Source organism: Notothenia rossii (genome assembly GCF_949606895.1).
Source record: "Notothenia rossii genome assembly, chromosome: 1".
In the NCBI taxonomy this organism is placed as follows: domain Eukaryota; kingdom Metazoa; phylum Chordata; class Actinopteri; order Perciformes; family Nototheniidae; genus Notothenia; species Notothenia rossii.
Genome location: NC_136912.1, coordinates 60,033,858 through 60,060,507, shown reverse-complemented (window position 1 = coordinate 60,060,507; position 26,650 = coordinate 60,033,858). Strand labels below are relative to the sequence as shown.

The window sequence follows — 26,650 nt, the reverse complement described above, 5'->3', positions numbered from 1 at the left end:
TTGTAAAATATCCATAAAGAAAAAGAAAATCTGCTTCCAGTTCTGTTTGGGTGTTGAGAGGTGTATCCATAGATCTCCTAATGTTGCTCTCAAAGTGCACCAGATTGATGCTTTTAACTTCAACATTTAAAAAAAAAATCTTCCCGGGGAAGCATGCCCCTGGACCCCCCTAGAGGAGGTTGGGTCCCCCCCCCCACGCTTAAATCATGTTCACATGGATAGGAAACTAAATACATTTGCACACATCTTGTGTCCATATCTTTCTGTTTTGGTGGTCATGCCACACCATGCATGCGCGAGTCATGGTCAAATATCTGGATTAAGAGGTTGCTTTTTCTTTGCACAGCATGAAAGAAAGGCCAAATGAATGGGCTGTGATTTTAGTATTTTTAAGCAGACGTCAATCATTTGTACGGCCCTCGGAGGATGTTGAAAAAATTGAAATGGCCCTTGAGAGGAAAAAGGTTCCCCACCCCTGTCCTAAAGAGTACTTCATACCTGAAAGAAGAGGCTGTCTCCACACTGTCTCCAGATGACTTCAGAGCGGGGTTTATTCTGGCAATACTTCTCATACACCTGAAGCTCTTCTTTCTGAAAACACAAAGACATGCCTTCAAATTAAAACTTGTCTTTTTTTTGTCAATTTCAGCTCTTTGAATATGAGGTCTGTCAGTAATTCTGCACATCGCAGGATGGTACACCTAGTGTCCTCATTCTGTACCCTTGATTAAAAGAGTCTAAACTCATGAGACAAACAGTATACACAAACCATGTTTCCTACAGAATACGTTTGTACTCTTTGCCGTACTCTTTGTATGTCGAACTAATGCCTTGACATGGTTTTTGTCAATTTAACGGTCAACTCAAAACTCTTTCAGAGGGAATGAGAAAGACCTACAATCTATCTGACCTGATCCAATGGAGAGCCAACAATGTTCTTATTTTTTTAAATGACATGCTTATACGTACTGTCAAAACAAATAAACTGATTCTGTGAGCATTAGGATGCAAAGTAAGGTGTTAGGGTTAGAAAAACAACAAGATCCTATTCCCTAAGTTATTTGGACCCAGCCCGATGATCCTGCCTGGTCCTGCATTTATCTAAAAGCATGTTCTTTAAAGTCATCCCCTCTGAATAATACACACAGAAGCTATAAAACCCATCTCTGAGACCCTATTTTGGTTCGTAGAAAGCTGCTCCATTTTAAACCTGCAATGATTTTACTTCAGAAATAGTAGCAAATTCACACATTTAAATTGCAAATAACAGTTCAGAAGTAGTAAACCACTGAATTTAGGTCCTCATAATAGGTTTACTTTGTTTATACAGGAGACATTTTCATTATTGTTGAATTAACAACATATAAACACTCAACCCCAATGCTTGGGTAAATGAACTGTCCACTGTTTTTTAAGCTACTCACCCTTTTCAGAAAACACGTCCCCACCAGCTCTGGTTTCTCCGCACAGTTCTCCAGCTCCCTCAGAAATGTCCTGCAGGAAGTTTATGAACAATGAGAACACAACTCACACTGTTCATTTTCCTAGAGCTGGAAATCACATTATCAACGCAAGTGAGCAGTTTATTGTAGCACTAGACAGTCAATAATTTAGATCTCCTTGGGTAAGTTGGCCAATAACTCAACTCTTGTCATTATCGAACACAATATTGATGTGTCAAATTGGACCCATTGTTTGGAAATGAAAGAGAGGACTGTCAATTTTACACATGAACAGCAGTTTACTAATCCTGAGCAGAACAGGATGAGCTTCAAGTCTGAGCAAATTATCCTCATGATGTGATCAATGTATCTCGGTTCAGACCTTAGACCAAGCATTTGAAAGATGTGAGCAGCTTTTCCCATTCTCTTTTAATCTACCTGTATAAAGTCTTGCAACCTTTTGGACCATACTTTACTGGAATACCTATTTAAAGCAGTAGGCCTACACTAATTTGAGTCTTGGCCCCTTAGTTTATAAAAATCCAAACCAAGGATTTTGAAGAAGTGGAACAAATCTGTCCAAAATCTCTGCCCCACCTCACTTTCATCAGTAACTGTACAGAGAGATGAGAGGAAGAGCTAACAAGTAGACAGGAAAACAGGAAGCAAGAGAGAGGGCAAGGAAGTGAAAGCATATAGTGAGGGGAAAGAGATAAGGATGGAAGGAAAGTAGGAACGGCTCTTTGGTTCAGGCCTTCGGGGAGTCTGCAATCTGCTTGGCATGCCTGTGATGTTTCTGAATTGTTCTGCTTGTTGACAGTTGCTTTGAATAATTATCTCATCGGCACAGGCACTTTTGTTTGTCCTTGGAGCGAGAGCACACAGGCTAAGGTTACATCAATTACACTCTGAAGCTACAAGTTAAGGAGGTACAAAACAAACCAGTGTTCTACAGTTCAAATGTTCCGACATGCTAGCTGTGGAGTTCAATATTCCTTTCAATGAAGGATGAGATTATTCAATAAACTGTCTGCACAAATCTAAGAAGGACCATGGGGATTACACCAATCAGAACCCTGGGATGTGACACCGATCAAACTGTCAAACTAGACAGTAAGTAGCAAATATAAATATTTTAGGGCTGTCAAGTGAACGCGTTAATAACGCAATTGCTTTTTAACGCCACTAATTATTTTAACGTGCAATTAACTCATGTGTATTTGTTCTCGGCCCGCCCCGTAGTTTCAGAGCCCAAAGGCTTGACTTTGTTGTTGTTGTTAGTTGGATGGTTGGAGATTCGAGCAAGAGATATGGATACAAAAAAAGGTGTTTTAAACAGCAAGCCACGCACACAGCTGATGCTGACAGCCCTGCTCCTGCTGCTCGCTTGCGGCAGACCACGCTTGAAAGTTTGCTGGGGAGACGCCTGTACAACAACAGCGATAGCTAAATGGGTGGCTACAGATAAACATTGTGGAGGACGAGGGGCTGCGTTAGATCATTCGGATCGCATCCAACGTGTCAACTGCACATCACAGCGCATTATTTTGACCCACAGTGGGAACTTCAGTCTCATGCTTTGACTGTTATGAAGAAAGAGGAGCAGCATTTCGCCGACAACTGTAAACAGGCTTGTCTGTTTGAGCAACTGGCTCAGTGCAAAGAAGTAGACAGGGTTGGGAGAGAGTGAAGAGAGAGGGAGCGAGGTTCCAGGTTGTTGTATTGAAAATATTCAGGAGAATATTTGTCATTGTTCAGAGGTTGTTGTGTTGAGAATATTCAGGAGAATATTTGTCATTGTTCAGAGGTTGTTGTGTTGAGAATATTCAGGAGAATATTTATCATTGTTCCAATGATAATAAACAAATATTTGCATAAAGCATATTTGTCCACTCATATGTTGATAAGAGTATTAAAAACTTGAAAAATATTCCTCTAGGTACATTTAGAACAGATAAAAAATGTGCGATTAATCGCGATTAACTACAGTATGGACATCATTAAATATTTTAATCGACTGACAGCTCTAAAATATTTATAATAGTAATGGTAGCTACATTTATAATTTCACGGCTACACTGTTCAGTAAAATGTGTCTCTTTTTTTATCAGTGCTGACCAGCTTGACAATTTGACCAAATTTCACAAGCATTAACTGATTGTTCTGTTGTTTTCGTTGGAATCCGGAAAATGCCATTCGGTGCAGTATGAACAGTAACAGATATTTGTATAGATTATCTGTGTCATAGAATACTGTCTGGATATAGTGACAGTTTTCACAATTGAGAACATTTAAATTTGTAATTACTAACTGCAGCTTTATGCGTACATAGTAGAGTGTGAATAAATGGTGTATTTATTTTTCTTTAATGGAAGCTAAACATGTTATCATGATTGAGTAATAGTTTATCAAGACAAAATCAACCTAGAGTAAAATTGTCACGATCTGTTGATCTTCTGTGTCACGGTCTGTCTGGTTTCCTGTTATACTTTGAAAGTGTTCACCCCTGTCTCATATCTGTATTTGCTTCCCGTCTCTGTGTTTCCCTCCTGTCTGATGATCTGATTCTGGTCACCTGGTGCCTTTGGGTTTTCCCTCCCCTCCCCAGCTGTGTCTTGTCTTCTTGATTGGTCTTGTATGTATTTAAGTTCTGGTTTTCTGTTCGTGTTTGTGGGTTCTTTGAGTTTAGAAGGAGGAGAGTTGCGGTCTGTTGGTTATTGTAACCTTGAATAAAGGTCATTCTCAGTTCAAGCACTTGGGTCCTACTGTACCTGCTCAACTGTAACACACATAATAAAGAAGTTTAGCTAAACATTTTGTTTGGGATTACAGATTATGTTAGGAATATTGCCTTTAACCACCCAAAGCCTTTTCTAATTGTGAAAAATATTTGCTGAAATGACACATACAGTGCATCCGGAAAGTATTCATACCCCTTCACTTTTTCCACATTTTGTTATTTTACAGCCATATTTCAAAATGGATTAAATTCGTTTTTTTTCCTCAACATTCGAGACACAATACCCCATAATGACCAAGTGGAAAACGTTTAAAAATATATTTTGTAAATAAAACACTCATATCACATAAACATAAGTATTCACACCCTTTACTCAATACTTTGTGGAAGGACCTTTGGTAGCACTTACAGCCTCAAGTTTTCTTGAGTATGATGCTACAAGCTTGGCACACCTATCTTTGGGCAGTTTCTCCCATTCTTCTTTGCAGATCGTCTCAAGCTCCATCAGCTTGGATGTTGAGCGTCGGTGCACAGCCATTTGCAGATCTCTCTAGAGATATTCAATCCGGTTCAAGTCTGGGCTCTGGCTGAGGCCCTCAAGGACATTCACAGACTTGTCCCGAAGCCACTCCATTGTTATCTCGGCTGTGGGCTTAGGGTCATTGTCCTATGAAAGGTGAACCGTTGCCCCAGTCTGAGGTCCAGAGGGCTCTGGAGCAGATTTTCATCAAGGATCTCTTTGTACATTGCTGCATTCATCTATCCCTTGATCCTGACTAGTCTCCAAGTTCCTGCCGCTGAAAAACATCCCCACATCATGATGCTGCCACCACCATGCCTTCACTGTAGGGATGGTGTTGGCCAGGTGATGAGCGGTGCCTGGGTTCCTCCAGACATGATGCTTGGCATTCAGGCCAAAGAGATCCATTTTGGTTTCATCAAACCAGACAATTTGGCTTCTCATGGTCTGAGAGTCCTCTAGGTGCTCCATGGGCGCTTTCATGTGCCTTTTACTGAAGAGTGGCTTTCTTCTGGCCACTCTACCATAAAGACCTGATTGGTGGAGTGCTGCACAGATGGTTGTCCTTCTGGAAGGTTCTCCCATCTCCACAGAGGAACAGTGGAGCTCTATCAGAGTAATCATTGGGTTCATGGTCACCTCTCTGGCTAAGGCCCTTCTCCCCCGATGCTCAGTTTGGTTTGGGGGCCAGCTCTAGGAAGAGCCCTGGTGGTTTCAAACATCTTCCATTTGCAAATGATGGAGACCACCGTGCTTGTTGGGACGTTCAATGCTGCGGACATATTTCTATAACCTTCCCCAGATCTGTGCCTTGATACAATCCTGTCTCTGAGGTCTACAGTCAATTCCTTGGACCTCATGACTTGGTTTGTGCTCTGATATACACTGTCAACTGTGGGACCTCATATAGACAGGTGTGTTCCTTTCTAAGTCATGTCCAATCAATTGAATTGACTACAGGGGAACTCCAGTCAAGTTACAGAAACATTTCAAGGATGATCAGTGGAAACGGGATGCACTTGAGCTACATTTTCAGTGTCAAAGCAAAGGGGGTGAGAAATATTTTAAAACGTTTTCGCTTTGTCATTATGTGGTATTGTGTGTGGGATATTGAGAACAAAATGAATTTAATGAATTTATAAATAAGGCTGTAACATAACAAAATGTGAAAAAAGTTCAGGGGTATGAATACTTTCCGGATGCACTGTATATTTCTAACATGTATTTTATATTGTAAGCATGTAATACATTGGACAAAACATATTGGATTTGATTTGGTTATTTAATTCTTGGTTATTTAAAACAAGAAATGTTTACAGTTTTTGGGGTATTTTATTTTGTATTATTACTGTTAATTTCTCATAGTTTAAATACATATTTTTTATTATAATCTACTTCATCTTACATTAACACTATATCAGTTTTTTCCCAGGAGCTGGTGAAGACCAACAATAGAGCTTGAAGGATGCTAATGTACAGCTGCATGGGTACATTGTTTTTCTCTCCCTTTATTTAGAATACTTATTTGAAGAATAATTAAATTAATTAAAATGTATGTAAAGTGGATACAAAAATAAGTACTCAGTCTCTGAACCAGATCCAAATTAAATTATTACAAATAATGAATTCATTGATATAAAAAGGACTAATAAGAGTGTTTCACAAGTTGATTATTTATCTATAAGAGATTTCTATAACTGTATTAATAATGTTCCTGACTCATGTGACATGGTTCGGTCCCTGGTCTATTATGGAGTGGTTTCTCAGTTTCCTTCATACTCTTTCACCCTGTGGTCAGCCTTGTTCCAAATCAGTGTTTCCAGGATAGAGAGGAGCATGGGACAGGCCAATGTGCACAGTGCATCCCACCTACCTGTTGTGAAACTCGTATATGGCTGGCAGGTTGCCAAACAGCAAATCCCTTTTGTTCTCCAGGGTGGGGGGGATTAGGTGGCTGAGCTCGGAGTTATCCAGCTCTGCAAAATAACCCTGCAGCAGGGAAGAGCGTTGATACAGTGAAGAAGAAGACATAAATGACCCCGCAAGATAGCAAAACATGTCTTCTAATGACCATTTACAGTGTCGAACTTTACAAATGGACACCTACAATAAGAGTAATGAGGTATACATTAACACCCATGCTCTTTTTTATGTAATCAATATACTGTAAAATCAGAATCAATGCGTCCTGCTGAATCCTGTGGTGTCTCGTCAATTGTGTTAGTTGTGTTTGTTTGATGTCTGTCATTTCATGTTTAGTCAGGTATTTATGTCATTTCAAGTCTAATCAGGTTTCTATGTAGAGTCAGGTTTTCATGTTACTTCACGTCTTGTCTGTCTATTTATGTCTGTCATCTCTAGTCAAGTCCCCATGTTTCATGTCATGTCTCGTTTTCCCATTTCCTGTTTTATTTTGCACTTAACTCTGGAGAGAAGTCTTTCTTTTCAGGCCCTGTTACTTCCTCCTTTTGTGTGTTTTCCCACCATCGTCAGCGTCTGCCCTGCCCCTGATTGTTTCCACCTGTTCCCACTTCCCTCATGTTTAAATAGTCCTTGTCTCCCTTTGCCTTGTGCCAGTTCGTCTTGTTTCAGTGTGCTTCATATGTCCAGAGACCCAGCGTGTTACCAGAGAGGAGAGTTTTTGTTTGAAATCAAGAGTTTTGTTTTGTCCTCGCAAGAGTGATCTTTTGTTTCAACTTTGTTTAATTTTTCTCATTAAAAACTGAGTTGTTGCATTTGAGTCCAGTATTTTTGTACTCCGTTCTAACAAATCCAGCCTGCGGTGTGAGTAATGCAACAGAATATCAATTGGACATATTCAACCCAGGAGACACTATAAAGTTTAAATACACTGACAGGAGTCTGAAGGTTAGGAAAACATTTGTTTTTACAGTATGCTTTCTATTAAAAGGAACATTAATCGGTAATGAACTCAGGGATTAGGACATATTGTGCTCATTTTCAGGTTTATATTGATATATTATGTCGCTACTGTGACATGTCTCCATGCTTTAATGTTCAAAAAGGTCTTTATTTTTCTCATACTGCCTGTGCTGCAGCACCTCTTTTCACCCTCTGTCTGAAACCAGAGCCCAGTCTACTCTAATTGGTTAGCTGGCCGGCTCTGTTTTGATTGGTCAACCGCTTAGCAAAACACAATGTGTTCAAGTGCTAGCCAATACAAGCACAAGTTTTAGTAAGTAGGAGTCCAATGGAGGGGCGAATGTGGCAGAGAAACTGCCTTTGCAGAAAACTTAAGGGATTTTAGCATTTGCTGACCATTTACATGCACACAAACCTATAGAACATACTACAGGGAAGGAACAAAACCCAACATGATAACAAGGTCTCTTCAAAATTCGTGAATTAATCATTTTGTTTTTGTTTTTTGTAAGCAGTATTTAACAGTCGATTCATGTAAACCATTCTATATGAAAGTTACACCAGAAGCGAGCAAAAATGAAATATATTAGGGAATATAAGCACATCTCCAAAAAAATATTGCCCCATTAATGGGTGAATTTAAGGTGCATGCTAACATTAGAAAACAGTATTAGCAGAGATGAGACAAATGTAACTGAACAGTGAAGAATGTAGATGTTTTGTAAGTAAGCCCAGATGCAGTGTAAAGTAAAGGACATTCTAGTAAGGTGTCATACTGTACCTCCATGATGCTTTGCAGCTCCTCCACATACAGCCTCTCTGTTTCAATCAGCTCCGTCATGATGTGTCTGCGGAGACAGAACAGAGAATGGAGTGAATTCTAACTCACACCAAATTATAATGAAACCCCTCCAACAGAAATGTCTTGCAAGTAAACATGAAAACCTTTATCCATCCACTTTTCTCTTAACTTTGCAAACTCACAAACACATTAATTAAAAGTAACCAGCAAATGTTTGCCCCAGTTGTAGGGACACCTTCATTGAGAAGAGAGGGTTTGTGGGTATTTGGAAGACCAGTAGTGTCATCAGAATTTGTCTCCTAAAGTACAAATATCGCACCATAATAAAAAAGTGAAACTCCACCTTTACTTTGGGAAAATGGTGGAAATAATGTAACCGTTTTCTTATATATTTATTGGTCCAGTTACTTCGCATTAATTCAAGTTTGAGCGCTTTGGCCGTCACACTGTTAAAGTTATCGCACTTCTAGAAGAACATTATTTTTTCACGGAAAACGAAAGTGAATTAAAACAAAGTATACTCATTACCTCAAGCCCACCTCTCATTCCAATATATTTTGTACAGACAGAGGGAGGCCTGTCACTCAGGATGCCCAACTACTCTTTGGTACGCAACATCAGGGCCAAAAGTTTGAAAGCGAAAAAAAAGATCTGAAAGCGAAAAAAAAGATCTGAAAGTGAAAAACGATCTGAAGGTGAAAAGCAATGTGAAACCTGAAAAAACAAGATTTTAAACTGAAAAAATTATTGTTTTGAATCTGAAAACGAAAAATCTGCAACTGAAAAAAATAAGGATTCAAATATCAAAATATGTATAAAAGTGAAATCTGAAAATAAATATTTTATTCAAAAAAAATACTGAACTGAATCAAAAATAATATTCCACCTGAAAAATGATTTCAAATAATTATTTTTATTTTGAATACATCATTGTATTTTTCAAAGTTCAGGATAAAAACTTGAACTTTCAAATAAATTGTATTTTTTTGAATGATCAAAACTTATGACCCTGAAATAGCTCCATATAATGTTGGCCAAATTGCAAAAACAGTGGATTTCTTAGATAGCAAATGGAGCCTCCAGTTTGTAATGCAGGTTCAACAACATTAGGATTTTTCAAAGCTGAGGTAACACTGATGACATCTCTACCCTAGTCAATTTTCTTAAAGAGACAAAGAAGACAGAGCAAACTGAATGTAATGTGTGTGTGACACCTGCATTGTAACATACTGTTTTTGAGGGGCAAATAAAATATGTAACAAAGCAAATATAGTCCTCTACATGTGGACACATGTTATCAGATGTCCATAGAGCTGTGCTAAAAGGCTGTTTGATGTAGTCTACAATTTTATAGGTAGATAACTCTCAGAACAAATGCTCCAGCTGCTCCAACCTGTCATATCACACAAACACACACACACACACACACACACACACACACACACACACACACACACACACACACACACACACACACACACACACACACACACACACACACACACACACACACACACACACACACACACACACACACACACACACACACACACACACACACACACACACACACACACACATGCGGCTTTCACACCAGCGCTTTTCCCTTTCTAGCTCCGAGCTAGAGCTTTTCATGTTCAGCTCCGGTTTCCCTTTTCTGCTCCCGCTTTGTTCACACCGCCCAGAGCCCGACTGGTGCAGCCGCTGCTGCGTCATGACGTCACCGTTTACATCGCTGATTTGCTCCCCAACGGCGTTACGGCGGTCACAACAACAACAATGGGGGACTGCGTCGGGTCGATGATCGTGTTGCTTTTAATCACACGAAGCCAGATTAAATTAAATAACGACTTCTCCAACCTTATGCTTTTCTCCAGACCGCCGTAATTCATTGTTTATTAATGTGTTTCAGTGGCATTTACCGACGGCTGCAGTGCTGGGTGCTCTTCCACGGGAGTTTATTCTCCCGTTAGCTCCCGGTTAGCTCACACTGCAGCGGCCGCTCTAAAGTATTCACTGTCCGACTGTCACACAAGCAGCTGATACATATCCCCAGTTCCCCTTAAGTGAATGTGTGTCAGTCTGAATTGACGCTGTTTGGCATAACAACGCTGTTAACACTTGCTATTGCTATCCTATTGTGGCATAAACCGTTTTCTACAGGCACATATTTTACCGGCGTATTTTTATTATGATTCTACTTGTGATAGTCGGACACGACAACCTGTGCAGCCCATGTATTGATTCCATCCGATAGCTGCTATAATACAAAACAAAACGTCTGCCTCTCTCCACAATGATCAATAACAGTGAACGGATGGTCAAAGTAAGGTACAAATAAACAGAATCACACGAAGCCTGGTTAGTGTTGCATGACTTTATAAAGTGTGTTTATAAGCACTACTGCTTGTAGGCAGGCATGACGAGACTCTTCAGTCGACCCGTGTTCAGGGAGGTGGGTTTAGTTTCCTGCATGCTTCGACGTAAGAGAGACGTAAGCGACGCCGCCTCTTAGCTCCGAAGCTCTTGCCTCTAGACCGACAATTTTTTGGAGCTGGAAGTGAACCGGATTCCGGAGCTAAGAGGCGGCACCGCTGCGGTGTGAACAGGAAAAAACTGTACTTTTCAGGCTCCGAGCCGGAGCTGAAACCGCGTTGGTTTGAAAGGGGCAACACACACATAAGGGAATAGAGTGTTTGCCGTCTGTATGCAAACGGTTTTCAGTTTCCAGGTGTCTCTCTGTAGAGACCTAAGCAAGACGCAGACTGTAAGTGAATGGCTTCTCTCTAACCCTGTTATATCTAAGAATGTGAGGGACACAGTAGTAGGCAGTGTTGTGTCTTCATTACCTGACTGTGTACTGCTGTGTGACTAAAAGGCTGGCACTGATTTGTATAATTTCACACATGTGCTCATGTCCTGCACACAATCACTTGCCTATGCTCCTATCCACACACACACATAATTAGGTTTATTTCATGTGATGTGCCGATCAGCTGATGCAACTGTGAGGACATGCATTCCATATTCTGCTGAATATCGCTTAATGAGAAATTAATGTTTTTGACAGCGGAAATTCAAAGTTTATTTTCACTATTTGAGCTTTATGTATAACTGTCATTACAAACCCAAAGAACAAGGCTCTGGTTATCATCAGTACTCTTTTAGCGCAGGCAAAATATGTCTTTACTGAGCATAGGAAATTGCACAAATGTATCAAGAGTCAGCCTTAAATATGTGGTCAGTCTCTTAATCTCTCTTTTAAAATTAGAATAAGATTAGATTAGATTTAACGCATTGTCATTGCACAGAGTACAACAAAATGTAGTTAACATCCATACGGGAGTGCAAAAGAAGCATTAAAGTGCTGTATTGTATAATAGTATAATAACGTATATGCATATCAGAAATATAAAAAAAGCCAATGTATAGACAGTATGAACAGTATTACCAGTGGTATGACTATGTGTGATAAACAGTGTGTATAATAGCTGTATACAATAACAGTACATAAACAGTAGAAATAGGTATATACTAAAAACCGTTATTGACACTTGATTAAATAGTTTAAGGCACATCTATTTGGACCTATAACATTTAGAATGTTCAGGTTAAAAGGACTGTGTATGTCACCAAGGCAACATGTATATGGACTTGTCACCGCTATTGGTTGAATGTAACTAAGTACATTTACTTAATCGCTGTACTAAAGTGCAAACTGGAGGTACTTTTTTCCGAAATAAGGTCCCATGGAGGTCCACCGGAAGGGAAGGGACTTCGCCGTTGTAGTCCGCTGTTAGAAAACTGTAGTTTCCATATTTTCCCCTCAGCAGCAGACGCACATTTATGACGTCCGCTGGCGCATCATAAACACGTCAGATAGTGAAAGTACAGTCGGATTCTCTAAAGCACCGCAGTCTCTTCTCCTAAGTCATTTTGAATTCTCCTATCCACTATCCCATGACGTTTCACACAGAGGCCAAGGAATAGACGATAGGGATGGGCGTTAGGAGCTGATTTTTGGACTATTCGACTGCAACCCCTGGGTGGGACCTCCCCCTTTATGAGGCTCCCACCCACATACCCGCCGACCACACACACACCCTCACAGTTCTCTCCCACAGCGCGGGGACCGTCAGAGCTACTGCTTTTTACAGCGGCCGGAGTGAGAGGAAAAAGAGGAAGAGAACATTCTGAGTGGCAAAGAGCCAGGATTGGGTACAAAGAAAAGAGAAGTAGCTGGAAAGAGTGAGGCCGAACAAGTGAGAGAAACCTTAAGGCAGATATGAGGAGGGTGAGTTTACAGGAGCTGTGAAGAGGAAAGGCTTTATCTGTTGTTCACACATGGACAGGACTGAAAAAACAGCCGGTAAGTAAGTGTGTGTGTGTGTGTGTGTGTGTGTGTGTGTGTGTGTGTGTGTGTGTGTGTGTGTGTGTGTGTGTGTGTGTGTGTGTGTGTGTGTGTGTGTGTGTGTGTGTGTGTGTGTGTGTGTGTGTGTGTGTGTGTGTGTGTGTGTGTGTGTGTGTGTGTGTGTGTGTGTGTGTGTGTGTGTGTGTGTGTGTGTGTGTGTCTAAATAAAGTCTCTATAATACCTTCCTTTGTTCAGGGCTAAATGCTAACAGTTGACAGAATCCGAGAGGTAAGAGAAGAGCTAAGATGATAACACACGCAGTCCCAGAACTCAAGGCACTTTTTCAGAGGGCGGAAACTCAGAGTTTACAAGCGTGTTTCAGTGAAACTGAGGGGATGAATCGGGCTCAGACTGAGAAGTTAGTAAACAGCAGAGTAAACTAAAACTGAGCTCACAGGACAGAAACACTATAGTTTGAGTTGGTTGATTAGCTGCATTTGACTCACATGTAAATCCATGGGCGTCGCAGCCATTATATGAGGGTGGGACAAGTCCCCCCCACCTTTTTAAAATGATTAGTTTAGAATCCCCCCACTTTTACTATGCGGAAAGTCCGTGAATCGGTCTATCGCCTCGCGCTGTGTCATTGCTTCATTATCAAATCCATTCCACTTGCTTATTGTGAAAATGCCCAAATCAACGAAATTCCGTCCCATGTTTTCACTGCTACTTTGTACCAGGGCAGATTCTCAGAGCCGTACACATGCTGCGTTTTTTGTGTAGCTGTATCTTTAGTTGTAAAATAATTTCCACGCTGCGAGGCTCCGGCAGTTCACAGCGTGCTCCATTAGCACCCGAATATAAGGCACTGTTATTAAAGAGTCAGACTGAGAGGCTGATAACTACAGTTCAGTGAGGTAAAGGACTCTGAGTGTTTAAATAGTTAGTAGTGGTGGGTCTCAAACGGTTTGGTAATCATTTATGTAAACAATTATTTCCAAGGCACACCTTTTATATGATCATTATATATATTTATAGTTATAAAAAATAAGAGAATAACAGGTATGAAATAATTCCAACTCATACTATAGGACAGTAACACAAACAAATAGTTTAAAAGGGGAGTGATTAATAAAATATGCATAAAGAAAAAGTTTACAGTTCTGTTTCACATGGGTGTTGATGAGAGATGTATCCATAGATTTAGTCCCTAACTTTGCTCTCAAAGTGCAGCAGATTGATGCTTTTCACTTCAACTTTTAAGAACAAATCTTCCCGGGGGAGCATGCCCCTGGACCCCCCTAGAGGAGGTGAGGTCCACCACCCGCCCACACCCCCTGTCAAATTGTCCCACCCTCATTGAGGAGGCTTCCTATGCCCATGTGTAAATCTCAGAGCAAGTTTGAAAGGTTTTTTATAATTAAAAACACGTTTTCAATCCTATTTAGAAATGGTCTGTGTTGTTTGATGTGTATTTTTCTTTGAGTGTAAAATAATCTATATATTTCAACAAAGTTACGTTTTTTTATTGGCACTTTGATTTTATAATTATATAGAACAGGGGTGTCCGAACTACGGCCCGGAGGCCAAATGCGGCCCGCAGACCATGTTGAATCTGCCCTCAGCAAATTCAAAAAGTATAATGAAATATGGCCCACAAATCAAACCTCTGTTATTGTACTTCTTAAATGTATATGTTCAAATATATAACACAAATTCAGCCAATTAAAGTTGAAAACATTTTCTAACAAATCTTAGTTGATAAGAAAAAAGCCCAATAACAACCTTGAAATATATACCCTTAATATTTCCTCTTATGATAAGCAATCCGAACTTGCTGTTTTAAGGAATGAGCTGCCAACACAATAAATGAAACCCTCTGGAGAGCTGTGTTTTTTTTTCATCAATATCAATGATCAACCATCATTTACCTACATTTGATAGATTTTTCTAACTTATAACTTATGAGGCAATATACCTCTAGTGAGCAGCCCAGCCCTTCGTATATTTTTCTGTATGTGGCCCTCGGTGAAAGAAGTTTGGACCCCCCTGATATAGAACATGTTTTTAGTTTTTTTCTGCTTAAACTTTAATTCCAAATAGTCCGATTTACCCTTCATTCCAGGAAACAATGGTCAACAGTTAGGCCACACAAGTTAAGATAAAGTTTAAAAGAACGTTTTTTCGCCCTCTTAACTTCCTCTTCTCTCTTTTGTTTCCCGCAACTGTGAGTCAATCTAAAACCAGAGATTATAGGATAAGTACTTTTACTTCAGTTCTGAAAAAAGACTGGTCACGTCTACATCACCGACCACATACAGCATGAACATGTTGCCATCATTAGTGACTGACATTAAACATAGTAACATTTTTTTTTGAATTCATTTTTTTGGGGTGAGATTCGAGAAATACAGCATTTAAAGGGGGAGATAGAGGGGCTGGCATGCCTAGACATTCCACAGGTTGGAATCGAACCAGCGTACTTCTTGGCAGCGGGGACTGAGCAAATGCACATGGGCCCCCAACCTCCACTGAGTTGTGTGGTTAGCTGCTAGTGGTTTCTATGGAAAGACGTATTAAGAAAACGTTGGATACAGTATTCTAATCTGGCAATTTATGAATTCCTGTTTGGATAATTGTTTTATAACTATTGTGTATAGAACAAGTTTTTATGGTTAGTATGTGTCACTAGATAATGTCAGAAAAGCCTAAATAGTGTTATTGCCCAGTGCTGCTCGTGAGGGCTTGTGTCTACGAGTGAGTTCTTTTTTTTTTATACAATGTCCATCAAATAAATATGGTAATTTCAGAGTTGTGAAGTTTGTAGAGTTGTGTCCATCCCATCTGAACTTGTTGTCCTTTTCTTTTTTAGCTCTGGGAGGAATATGGGAAAGACCTCAACCTTTTGACATATTTGAATAGCTGAACAAAAATATGCTGGGAGCAGCGATTCAGCCAACTGCTATAAAAAGCTATGTTTCCACAGAAATTGCCCAAATTTGAAGTGTAGGTTCCCACAGCAATTGTAGCACGCATAACTGATTTACGCAAACTCATAGAACTGCTCTGACATAGAATCTACCTTTATCACAACAATAAACAAAAACATTTCTCAATTTGGGATCAATAAAGTATATCTTATCTTATTGTATCTTATCTTATCATACAACGACATGATATGTTTTAGCATTGAGGACCTATTACATGTGTTGTTGTACTGGACTATATTATATTGATTTAGTTGTTTCTAATAAATCTAACGGTCAGAATGTAAAGCTCTCAAACCCATGAACTCAATATTAACAACATTACCTATCATATCATTTTTTTCCCCAACATAATTGACTCTACACATTTCTGGCAAGTTCATCTTCAGGTGTACCTTGAAGGGTAACTTAGTGTAATGAATGGGGTTAAGAAGTTTCGATCATGGTAAAATATAGATTGTATAGCTGATAGTCTGCAACTGATTTAGTTTTATGGGCAATGTAACACTGATTGGTTGAAACAAAGTCAACAACTCCATTGCTTTTGGTTCATTAAAATGTATCAAATGCTAGTACAAACTTGTTTAAATTCACGCTGTATTTTCTAAGAGTGTGCAGTTTGGACTAGTCACGGCCTCCAATTAAACGTATATGTCTAATGAGGTGTGGTCTGATGCTGGTAATTGAAACTAATTTCAACAGAACAAGAAGATTCTTCAAGGAAAATCTGATTTGTATTCAATTATGAGTTTTAAACAAGTTGAGCCATCAGTTCTTTCACCTATAATGACATTTTACTCCCCAATGTGTTAATAGTTGGGAATCACGAAAAGTCTAAATCAGAATAATACTTTAAAGAAATTCAACTTCCTCTTACGAAATTCCTTCACGAAGTAATCCTTGGTGTGGACATGTGTGACAGAGGAGACTGGATTGTAGTCATGTTTATTGGATCATATCTAGGCCAGATAGTTAAAACAGCCAGCAGCCTGTGTGGTTGAAACCACATTGAGAAAACATATGTGACCGTGGCCTAAATAACATAAATATTCTGCATTCCTGTATGTGTCACTCCAATGACCAATACCACAAACTACTAAGAGAACCAAAACTATGTATGTAGCTATTTTAGTTTACATTTATTTGTATGTTGCTGGTAAATAACATGTTATCTGTTATCTCTGCTCCAACATACAGTGGAAAGGTCAACTGCTTCTCATTCTATAGCTCATATATAGTATAGCTTGTAAAAGGGTGTTATCTTATGAGTAATTTAGAAGGAAAACTCCGGTTCGAGTTTAAACAATGAATGGTGAAGCCATCTTCATTGTCAGCCAAGTGTCGGGAAAACACAAGTAGGTTGGGTAATCCCGGTGTAGCAGGAAAAAGATCGGCAGGGTGTCAAATATCCCGCCTGAGGTGATGTGTGCAACTCAGATTATATTTCTACTGGTACCACATGAGTGAACATGCTATTCTTCTCTTCAAATGTAAGAAGAAGCAACAAAGACCTCAATTGAAAGTTGTTACTTCATCCAATTGGTGGTTTTATGTAAAACCAGTAAAACCAGGATAGATATACTGTTAAGTAAAGGAACAAAAGCATTAGCATAAAACTATACTCATACTACACAATGGCCAATATGAACAGATTAATGTATTCATAATTTTTATGCTGCAGCTAGTGAAGCACAGTTACTTCTGAATTTACCAATAAAGTTTCATCATGTGTTGATAGATAGGTGTAAATAGTACAATATTTACCTCTATAGTGAGTACTAGTATTAAGAAGCAAAGAATACTCAAGTAAAGACACCTGAATATGTCAAAGTGAAGAGGTGGACGAAGTACTAAGATATTTTACTTAAAAGGTCCCATGTCATGGCCATTTCTACTGATCATAATTCCATTGTTGAGGTATACTAAAATAGATTTATATTGTGCAATTTTCCAAACTCACATATTGGTTTCTCGTACAGCATCTCTGTAAAGTATGTGTATTCACTCTCTGTCCTAAACGGCTTGTTGGAGCTCCTGCCCCCCCCCCCTCCCTGTGGGCCCAGTGGCCATCTGCGAGACACAGCGAAACCCAGCCTGAAACACACACAGTTTGTGTGTGTGCCCAAAGTTCCGCGGTGTCTCGCTGTCTCGCCGACCCCACACCAGTGAGCCAGCTCACAGTGTCCTGCCCCTCGCAGCAGCGAGCCTCGCAACATCCTGGTGTGTGTGTGTGTGTGTGTGTGTGTGTGTGTGTGTGTGTGTGTGTGTGTGTGTGTGTGTGTGTGTGTGTGTGTGTGTGTGTGTGTGTGTGTGTGTGTGTGTGTGTGTGTGTGTGTGTGTGTGTGTGTGTGTGTGTGTGTGTGTGTGTGTGTGTGTGTGTGTGTGTGTGTGTGTGTGTGTGTGTGTGTGTGTGTGTGTGTGTGTGTGTGTGTGTGTGTGTGTGTGTGTGTGTGTGTGTGTCCAAATGTAATACGTCACTATACCCAAGAAGTAAACAATGGAAAAAGAGAAATCTCAAACGAGGCGTTCTGGGGCAGCATAGACAAGTATTTTCTGCGTTAGAGTTCTAATCGCTGCAGGGTGTACTTTGAGGGTTTGTGACTCTGCAGACCGTTTACATGCAGAAAAACCTTCATAACACACAAGGGGACGGGTAATAACCAGAACAGCATGACATGGGACCTTTAAGTAAATGTAGTAATACCAAAGAGAAGTAATACTGTTATATTTAAAAGATATGCAATAAATACTGCTCGGTAACTTTCACCAAGCGATTAAGAAAGATAATCTGTATGACCAATCATTTATTGATTTTTTTTTGTTTGTATTACTATGCCGAATCTCAGAGATATTTAAAGTGAAAGATAAAGTGTATATCTTCAAAAATGTATTGATCAATCTCTTCCAAAGGTAGAGATTTAGTGAAAACTAAATAGGAATAAAAAGAGGAATGTTTCTGAAAACTAAATTATTCCAACTTTATGGGTAACATTGTAATTAGGTGAAGTACAAGCACCTCAATATTTTACTGTGTACTTACAGTTACATTCCACCACTGTCAGTTTGACAGCAGTGCATGTTGGCCTGTGCAGAACTGAGAAGCATAACTCCAGTAAGCAAGACCAAAACAACTCTTTCCTGTTAAAGAAAAGGGGTTACAAAAAAAATCACTATCAATTAATCAGCCCAGTCTCACTACTTCCATATTAGCTTCAGGGGGGGCTTTACAATCTACACAGCATTCCACAAGCTCGGTCCTAAGACCACTGCAGCAGAGAAAGGTAAAAGTCCACCACCCCCCCAAAAAACATTAAAGGTCACATGTCATGGCCATTTCCACTGATCATAATTCCATTGTTGAGGTATACTAAAATAGAAAAATACTGTGCAATTTTCCAAACTCAAATTGGTTTCGCATACAGCATCTCTGTAAAGTATGTGTATTCAGCAGTATTCACTTTCTCCACTAAACGGCTCGCTGCAGCTCCCCCTCCCCACCCTCCGTGATTTCCTTGTTTAGCGATACACAGCCAAACACAGCCAAACTCAACCTGAACACACACAAAGTCACAGCCGAAATAAAAACAATAAGTGTGGCTTGATATTGAGTAAGAAAAAGGTTTATCGGTTGATAAACGCTGTGAGAATGGGTCTGCAGAGAGAATTTCGCGCGATCCCAACTGTCTTTTATCAGCCTGCAGCAGGGAGCAGAAATCAGCAGGGCTGCCTGCACTGAGTGTGTGTGTGTGGATTGGTCAATTTGGACCAATCAGCGGGGGCTTAACGTAACGGCTCCGCGGACGTAACGTAATGGCTCCACGGATTGGCCCATTTATTTCCGGGGTAAGCACGTACCCGGAAGAATCAAATGGATGATGACGTTTCACCAACGAGGCGTTTTGGGGAGGTATTTTCTGTTTTAGAGTTTTACTCGCTAAAGGGTGTACTTTGAGGGTTTTGACTCTGCACACCGTTTACATGCAGAAAAACCTTCATAACACACAAGGGGACGGGTAATAACCGGAAAAGCATGACATGTGGCCTTTAACAGGGAGGGAATGTAAGAAGACTCAGGGAGAGTGACTGAGCCGGCATTCCTCTCCAATGGCGGGAAGTTTTTCTAAACTTAAGTGATCATTGATGGTGATCCTACAGTTTCTAAAATGTATTCAGAGAACACACAACACTCAATAAGTGTAAAATAATGTATTTTTCCCATTTCCTGTAGGAGGCTAAATGGTTGTTTGTTTATTAATAATATTTATTTAAGAAGGGACAATGCATATTAATTGTCGTCAGTACTTGAGTCCATCATGAAGAAGTGCCAGATTTAGCCATACATTCTAATGGTCTGAATAAGTATTTTACAACCCCCTTTGGAAGAACCATTGGTTGATGAGTTATGATTTGTTATTTAAGAATTATTGTGTGTGGGAGGGGGCCAGACCATGAAATAAGGAAAATATGTGCACATTTGATAATTATTTACCAGTTCCATGATTCATATTTTGTTCAAAATGTACCATAATTATATAAATTCCAATTTGTATCCACGATTTGTTATGCATTCCAAAGTGGCATTAGGGAAAATCACAACATTAATTCAAGGTCTAAGGATAGAGTGTGTCGTTTTTCTCATACTGATATTCTGAACAATCTGTGCTGTTGTATTTGCTCTAAAGTGTCTCTACTGTTTGTATTATATGTACAGCACTTTGGCTCAACCAAAAATTGTTTATAAATGTGCTATATAAATAAAACTTGATTTGATTTGAATATCAAGTAAACCAGGGCCAGAATCACCAATATGTGTAGCATTAAAAGCAGCTTAAGGTATGGGGGAGCAATGCGTCATCATTTATGAAATAATGCTTCCTACTTGACAATGCTAAATATATTTGCATGGCTTTTCTGTCTTAATAGTTTGATCATATACATACAACTATACAACATATTACAAAAAATGTAATCTTTTGATCTCAAAAGCAGCAGTAAAGATAAGCGCCCATGCTCAAAGAAGGTTGTTCTAGAACGTGCATAACATCCTTCCATATTTAGAATAACAGGAAACTAAGAAGGCCTAACTTCCCCAAATGAGCCTTGCAACAGGAAATGTTTGACAGTTTCTAACAGTTGAGCGTCTCATGGTGTTTATCCACATGACCTCAAAGTGTGGATTCTGGGCCACGTGTTGTCTCTTTTGTTGTAGCAGCGGTGTTCAGAGAGAGCCTGTGTTCGGCATGGTGTGTTGCTCAGACGTCAGCAGCTTCTCTGCTCGGGGGCTCCGTCCGGCTAAAGCCCCTCTACTATGGTTGTTTGTGCTGAGTCTGCACTTGCTTTCACTCTGTAGTTAGCCAACATGGAGGACGTGCCTTTTGCAGTGTTTATATGGATGTATAAACAGAACTGGACACAGAGAGGAGGCGGGACCACGTTCAATCCTATAGAAGTTGCTCAGGGGCGCATGAAGCCAAAATGGACTAGTTCTCTGGATTTTCCAGTATCTGGGTCTGTGGAGCGTGCACACTATGCGAATTATGGCTCTTTGAAGGGAGCAGGATCTTATGGCTCCGTTCCTTTGTGAGAGCCGTTAAAAAGAGCCAGGTTTTTTTAAGGGGGCGGGGTTACTAGGTTTATCTGCGAAACATACCTTTTATAATTCAATCAAATTTAGCCCTGTTTTGACTAATGATTTATATGTGTACACATATATCACTTACATTATTCAATACATCCTTTTGTACTGAAGTATTCAAAAGTAAAAATTACATTTTTAATATAAATGATTTGCTGTGGCCAATTGTTTTCATTGCATTTACAGACCCTTGTAACTCTCTGATTGTAGAATCACGGTAAAAAAGCAGATAGCAGCACCTACAAACTGACAACAAATCTTTGCTGAGCCTAAAAAGAATCATAAATAAATAACATAATGAAAATAAATATATTGCAATGCTCAAAACAGCAGCATCCAACAGTCTCTAATCCTTGGATATTACATGTCACTGCATGCATGCTTGTATTACTTCAAACCGCTTCGTTCGCGGGCGCGAGCCGTCTCCCGTCGTTCACTTAAAAGAGCCGGCTCTTTGAGCCGACTCGTTCGCAACCGACACATCACTAGTGCGCACTTGCATTTTGCATAAGCCCCACCTCCAATCCGCAGCAAAACGGACGATATATGTATATACACTATGCTGAATTACAGACATCTTTTTCCAGATGTAAATCAATGGGGAAAAGTATGTTTGGGCCCAATGACATCACAGACTGTTCCCTAAACTCTTACAGCGTGTTAAGGAACTATACATAGATTTTTGATGAATGGATGTAATTTTGAAATAACATTATTGAAAATAGGATATAAAAAGGGTGAACTTTACAGACAGTCCCCATTTTAGTTCATGTGAAAACCGAATTAAAATCAGGGAACAGAAGTTATACCGTCTCTATTTTTTTAAACACTTTTTTTCTTAAAACAACAGCTCTATCATATATGTTTATAATTTGAATGGACTTGTGCACTGGACAGGACTGAGAACAAGTAAAGTAGGATCATGGGTGTTTTTTTTTTGGGGGGGGGGAACAGGGGCCAGAAGTATGGGATTTAACTTGAGCTAAAGTTGTGGTAATGTGTTAATAAAAAGATGTTTTAAATGCAAATGTTTTTAAAAAAGTTGTTTACACAAATTAAACTTCTACTGTTAACTTCAACAAATACCCACCTTTTATGTTTTTTTTGTTCACTATTTTTTGTACTTAAAGGGGACGTATCATGCAAATTGCAGTTTTTTGATTACTTTTATACATAAATATGTGTCCTCGTTGTGTCTAGGAACTCACGCAGCCAGTGGCGGCGCCAGAGATTTTCTTTTGGGGTGCTGTGAGGTAGCTTGACGTTTCATAAAGGGAGCTCTAACATTTAGGGTTTCCCATTAATGTCCCGGGCGCTACAGTGGAATTTTCTACTGCAACACTCCCCACATGCACATACACAGTGTACCCGCAACTGTTACAATAGCCGCGTTCACACCGCAGTACTTTTCCCACTTTAGTTCCGATATAGTTCAGAAATGTCGCGTTCACACCAAAAAGAGACGGAACTAAAATGAGTTCATGAGAGCAGGAACTCTCATGCGGCTCTCTTGTGAGAAAAGAGCTATATTTCTGATTGGCTGGGCGGATTGCAAACCACGCCCAGTAAAACAAAAAAAAAGCGTTGTGAAGCCACTATTTTATTATACTCGCATTAGCATTATTAGCCTTAGCCCAGCGCAGAAATGCAGCGAGACTAACTTATGGCAACACAAAATAAAACATGGGAGCGGTGGAGATGAGGAGGTGTCTGCGTTCTGGCGATTTACTCTGAAGGCTTCAGTAGAAGCTGCTGGGAGTCCCAGCAGCTTCTACTGAAGCCAGTCCCCAACTCCGGGGACTTCCGGCCGGGGATTTTTGGGCGGCAGTATACGCCGTGAAGTTGTTTGCGGCCTGCCAGTAAACCCAAAGCAGAAAAAGAAGAAGAAGTGACGTCAGCGGCTTAATTTGCCTAATCCACCCCCAGGGACTTATTCCGGTGTGAACGCGATCTGTACTTAGTTCATCAGAACTAAAGAGTTCTGATGAACTAAGTTCTCATGAACCTTTTGGGGGAAAAGTACTGCGGTGTGAAAGCGCCTAATGAAGGCTCGATAATCAGCTCACGACATATAGGTGTAAGCAGGGGTAAAGTACTATTTTTTTACAAGTCGGGGGTGGACCTAACATCCTCTTGGGGGGTCCGGGGGCATGCTCCTCCGGGAAGATTTTCATTTTTGAATATTGAAATTAAATCCATATCCTCCGTTAGTAAGACGGTAGCACATTCCTCGGTGCGTTTCTCTTCCGGGGTGATCCTCTGATGATCAGTCGGTGACAGTGTCTTACATTTGTGAAAAGTCTGGTAGCTCGTATGATGTGGCACGGCTGATGGCCAATCTGTTTAGTCTTGTGTCTTGCAAACAAGTAGTAATTGTGTGAGCTTTGCGCGTACATGTGACAAAGTACACGCACACGGTGTTAGAGGGAAGGGAAATCGATGAACTCACGTTTATCCTCACATTTCTGACACGGATGAATAAAGCGAGGATATTATATTCATGAGGGAGGTGGGCTCATTTCTTACAGTAAGGCATGCTGTATTGCTTCCAAATGTTTAACATATTGAATAGATAAACTATTTTCATTCAAAGTTATAAGTGCTGTATCACTACATTCAGGCATGATTTACTCTTCTCTCTTCTGTTTGTTTTAGTTTTGGGATGTGTAATGTCTGGCCACCTGCACCAAAACAATGCTTTTAAATTATTCTGGTGGGTCCTTTACAAAATATTGTTGTCTACCACACACAACATGTGTTGTGTGCTGTCTGTTAAAATATGATATTTAACAAACTCTGATACCCTTAAAGAAAGAAATATAGCACTCAAGGTCTCAGGAAGTCCACTTGACTTAATTCTCGCTTTTTAAGGTTTCTCAACCAAATCCAGAGGGCAAACTTTTTTCAATTCTGGGTCGAGAGAAAACATTGGGAGAGAGGTTGTAGCATCAACCCTTCTCCCAATTTTTTCAACAGATCTTTTGACAAATTGGGTCTAGAGAAGATTATTAAGATACATGTTGCAACCAGATCTGAGTTTGTGTATGTGCTTTCTGAACACATAACATGAATGGATCACTTAAGTGCAATTAGAAATTATTTGATCAATATGTCCTCTTCAGATGTCTCGTTTTATCCGACAAACAGACATGCATATATTTACCTCACAATTATACAAAACCTGCAGGAAAGGGATTTGGAGGCTTGAACCTGGCTGTGTGTACATGTTGTGTGATGAATGACTGAAAAATGCTGCTTTATGAATGAATCAACTTAACATTTCAGGACTTGTGGATTAATCAATATGAGTCTTATCTTACATCTCATTATCTGTTTTTCAGGCACCATGTGTTCCTATGACTTACTGATGTAAGCTACAGGGATAAGTGGAGAAGAGTTCTCAGGAAAAAATAAGGACAGAGCATGTTGTTTGGGACGAAGGAGGGACGCCAAGCTTTACCTGGAGATGCTTGCAGCCGGATTATCATGAAGGAGCAGAGCTTTTGCATCTCACAGTTGAGGAAGATCAGTAACAGAGGAACCCAGACTCATGAGGAGCCTGACAAAGGTCTACTGGACTTTACATCATTAAAAAAGAAGAGATGCCAGGTAGGACAGAAGAATGAAAGAGGAGATTAAGGCGAGACAGACTAGAGGAGATAAAGTGAAGGCTAAACTAAGGCAAACAGTTTAATAGATGGAATGAGTAGTAGAGGCAGGCAGAAATAAAATAAAAATACTACCATTAAAGAAAAGCCAGAAGAAGATACCGCTCGAGGAGAGTAAATCTCTAGAAGTATCCAGAGAATAGGTGATCTGAGGTTTTGAAGATTAGCAAAAACAGTATTCGCAATGTTTATGAACTTCCGTCGTATTCACAAGTGCCAGTGCGTGCAGCTGCTGACCGCATGCATGGTGCTGTGTGTGGTGATGGTCAGCTGGGAGGAGCTGGACCACCATGTGGTCAGCCACATGAGATCCTACACGTACCGCTACCTGGTCAACAGCTACGACTTCCTCAACTCTTCCTTCAACATCACCTCCAACCGTCACAGAAAGGATGGTTCTACTAACGGGTTAGTGAGCTACCCGTACCTCCTCAACCATCCAGGGAAATGTGCAAGGGGAGATGGGAAAAGCGGGGATGACGTGCTCCTTCTTCTATTTGTGAAATCATCGCCAGAGAACTTTGAGCGGCGCCAGGCCATCAGGGACACATGGGGGAACGAGAGCTTTGTTTTTTCCGAACTGGGAGCCACAGTGCGGATGGTGTTCGCCCTCGGTGTGGACGCAAAGCGGAGATCCAGAGTGCAGAGAGCACTGCTACAGGAGGACCAGACCTACGGAGACCTGATCCAGCAGGACTTCTTAGATACCTTCCACAACCTCACAGCCAAACTGATCACGCAGTTCCACTGGGTCCACGAGTACTGCCCTCAGGCGCGTTTCCTCATGTCTGCAGATGACGACATCTTCGTCCACATGCCCAATTTGGTGAAGTACCTAAGGCAGCTTCTGAGTAATAAATCAGGGGTCAAAGACTTTTGGGTGGGGCATGTACATAGAGGAGCCCCTCCAGTTCGCCGTAAAGAAAGCAAATACCACGTCCCCTATGATCTGTACCCCTGGCCTTCCTACCCAGACTACACGGCTGGAGCGGGGTACGTGGTTTCAGGAGATGTGGCCTCTAAGATCTACCAGGCCACTCAGGTGCTGAACTCCTGCATTTATATTGACGACGTCTTCATGGGGATTTGTGCCAAAGCCATGGGGGTCTCCCCTCAGGAGCATGTGTACTTTTCAGGTGAGGGCAAGGCTCCATATCACCCCTGCATCTATGACCACATGATCACATCACACGGTCACGCCACAGACGTTCGGTCACTGTGGCAGGCCGCTACAGACCCTGCAGTGTACGGCAAGTCCAGAGGATTTATGGGTAATCTGTACTGCACAGCGGTGAGGGCGATGATGCTGTGTCGGCCATATTATCAGAACTCTTACTCCTGTATGGCTGCTTTTACATGATCCTCAGGTAACGCAAGCACTGCTTAATGCTAAATGTTTGCAGACAAACAAATGACGGAACTTTACTCAAACAGTCTGCCATCTATTTTTCTTTAATGTGATATTTAAGTGTTTACTTGGCCATATGGTAATAAAGATAAAAGCTCTGATAAGCAAACACATGCTCTTAGCTGTTCTTCATTTATCAACAGGATTGCTTTTCAAAGTGAGAAGATACTGGTAAAACACCGGTTCTTTTACATGAGGGCTTTATGTCTTACT

General features: G+C 40.4%; 2 protein-coding genes across 2 annotated transcripts in view; one reads left to right on the top strand and one right to left on the bottom strand.

Moving 5' to 3' along the window:
* mcf2l2 (MCF.2 cell line derived transforming sequence-like 2) overlaps positions 1-26,650 on the bottom strand; it is a 153,961-nt gene that overhangs the window by 39,136 nt on the left and 88,175 nt on the right. The window contains exons 16-19 of the mRNA XM_079650069.1: positions 8,367-8,433; positions 6,576-6,691; positions 1,425-1,494; positions 499-591 (exon numbers count right to left, since the gene is read on the bottom strand). Of these exons, the coding sequence (XP_079506195.1) occupies positions 499-591; positions 1,425-1,494; positions 6,576-6,691; positions 8,367-8,433 (346 nt within the window). The remainder of the gene's footprint in view (positions 1-498; positions 592-1,424; positions 1,495-6,575; positions 6,692-8,366; positions 8,434-26,650) is intronic.
* b3gnt5a (UDP-GlcNAc:betaGal beta-1,3-N-acetylglucosaminyltransferase 5a) lies at positions 12,249-26,546 on the top strand. Its single transcript, XM_079669067.1, has 2 exons — positions 12,249-12,756; positions 24,703-26,546. Exon 2 carries the CDS (start codon positions 25,214-25,216, stop codon positions 26,387-26,389), a length of 1,176 nt encoding a protein of 391 aa, XP_079525193.1. The 5' UTR covers positions 12,249-12,756; positions 24,703-25,213; the 3' UTR covers positions 26,390-26,546.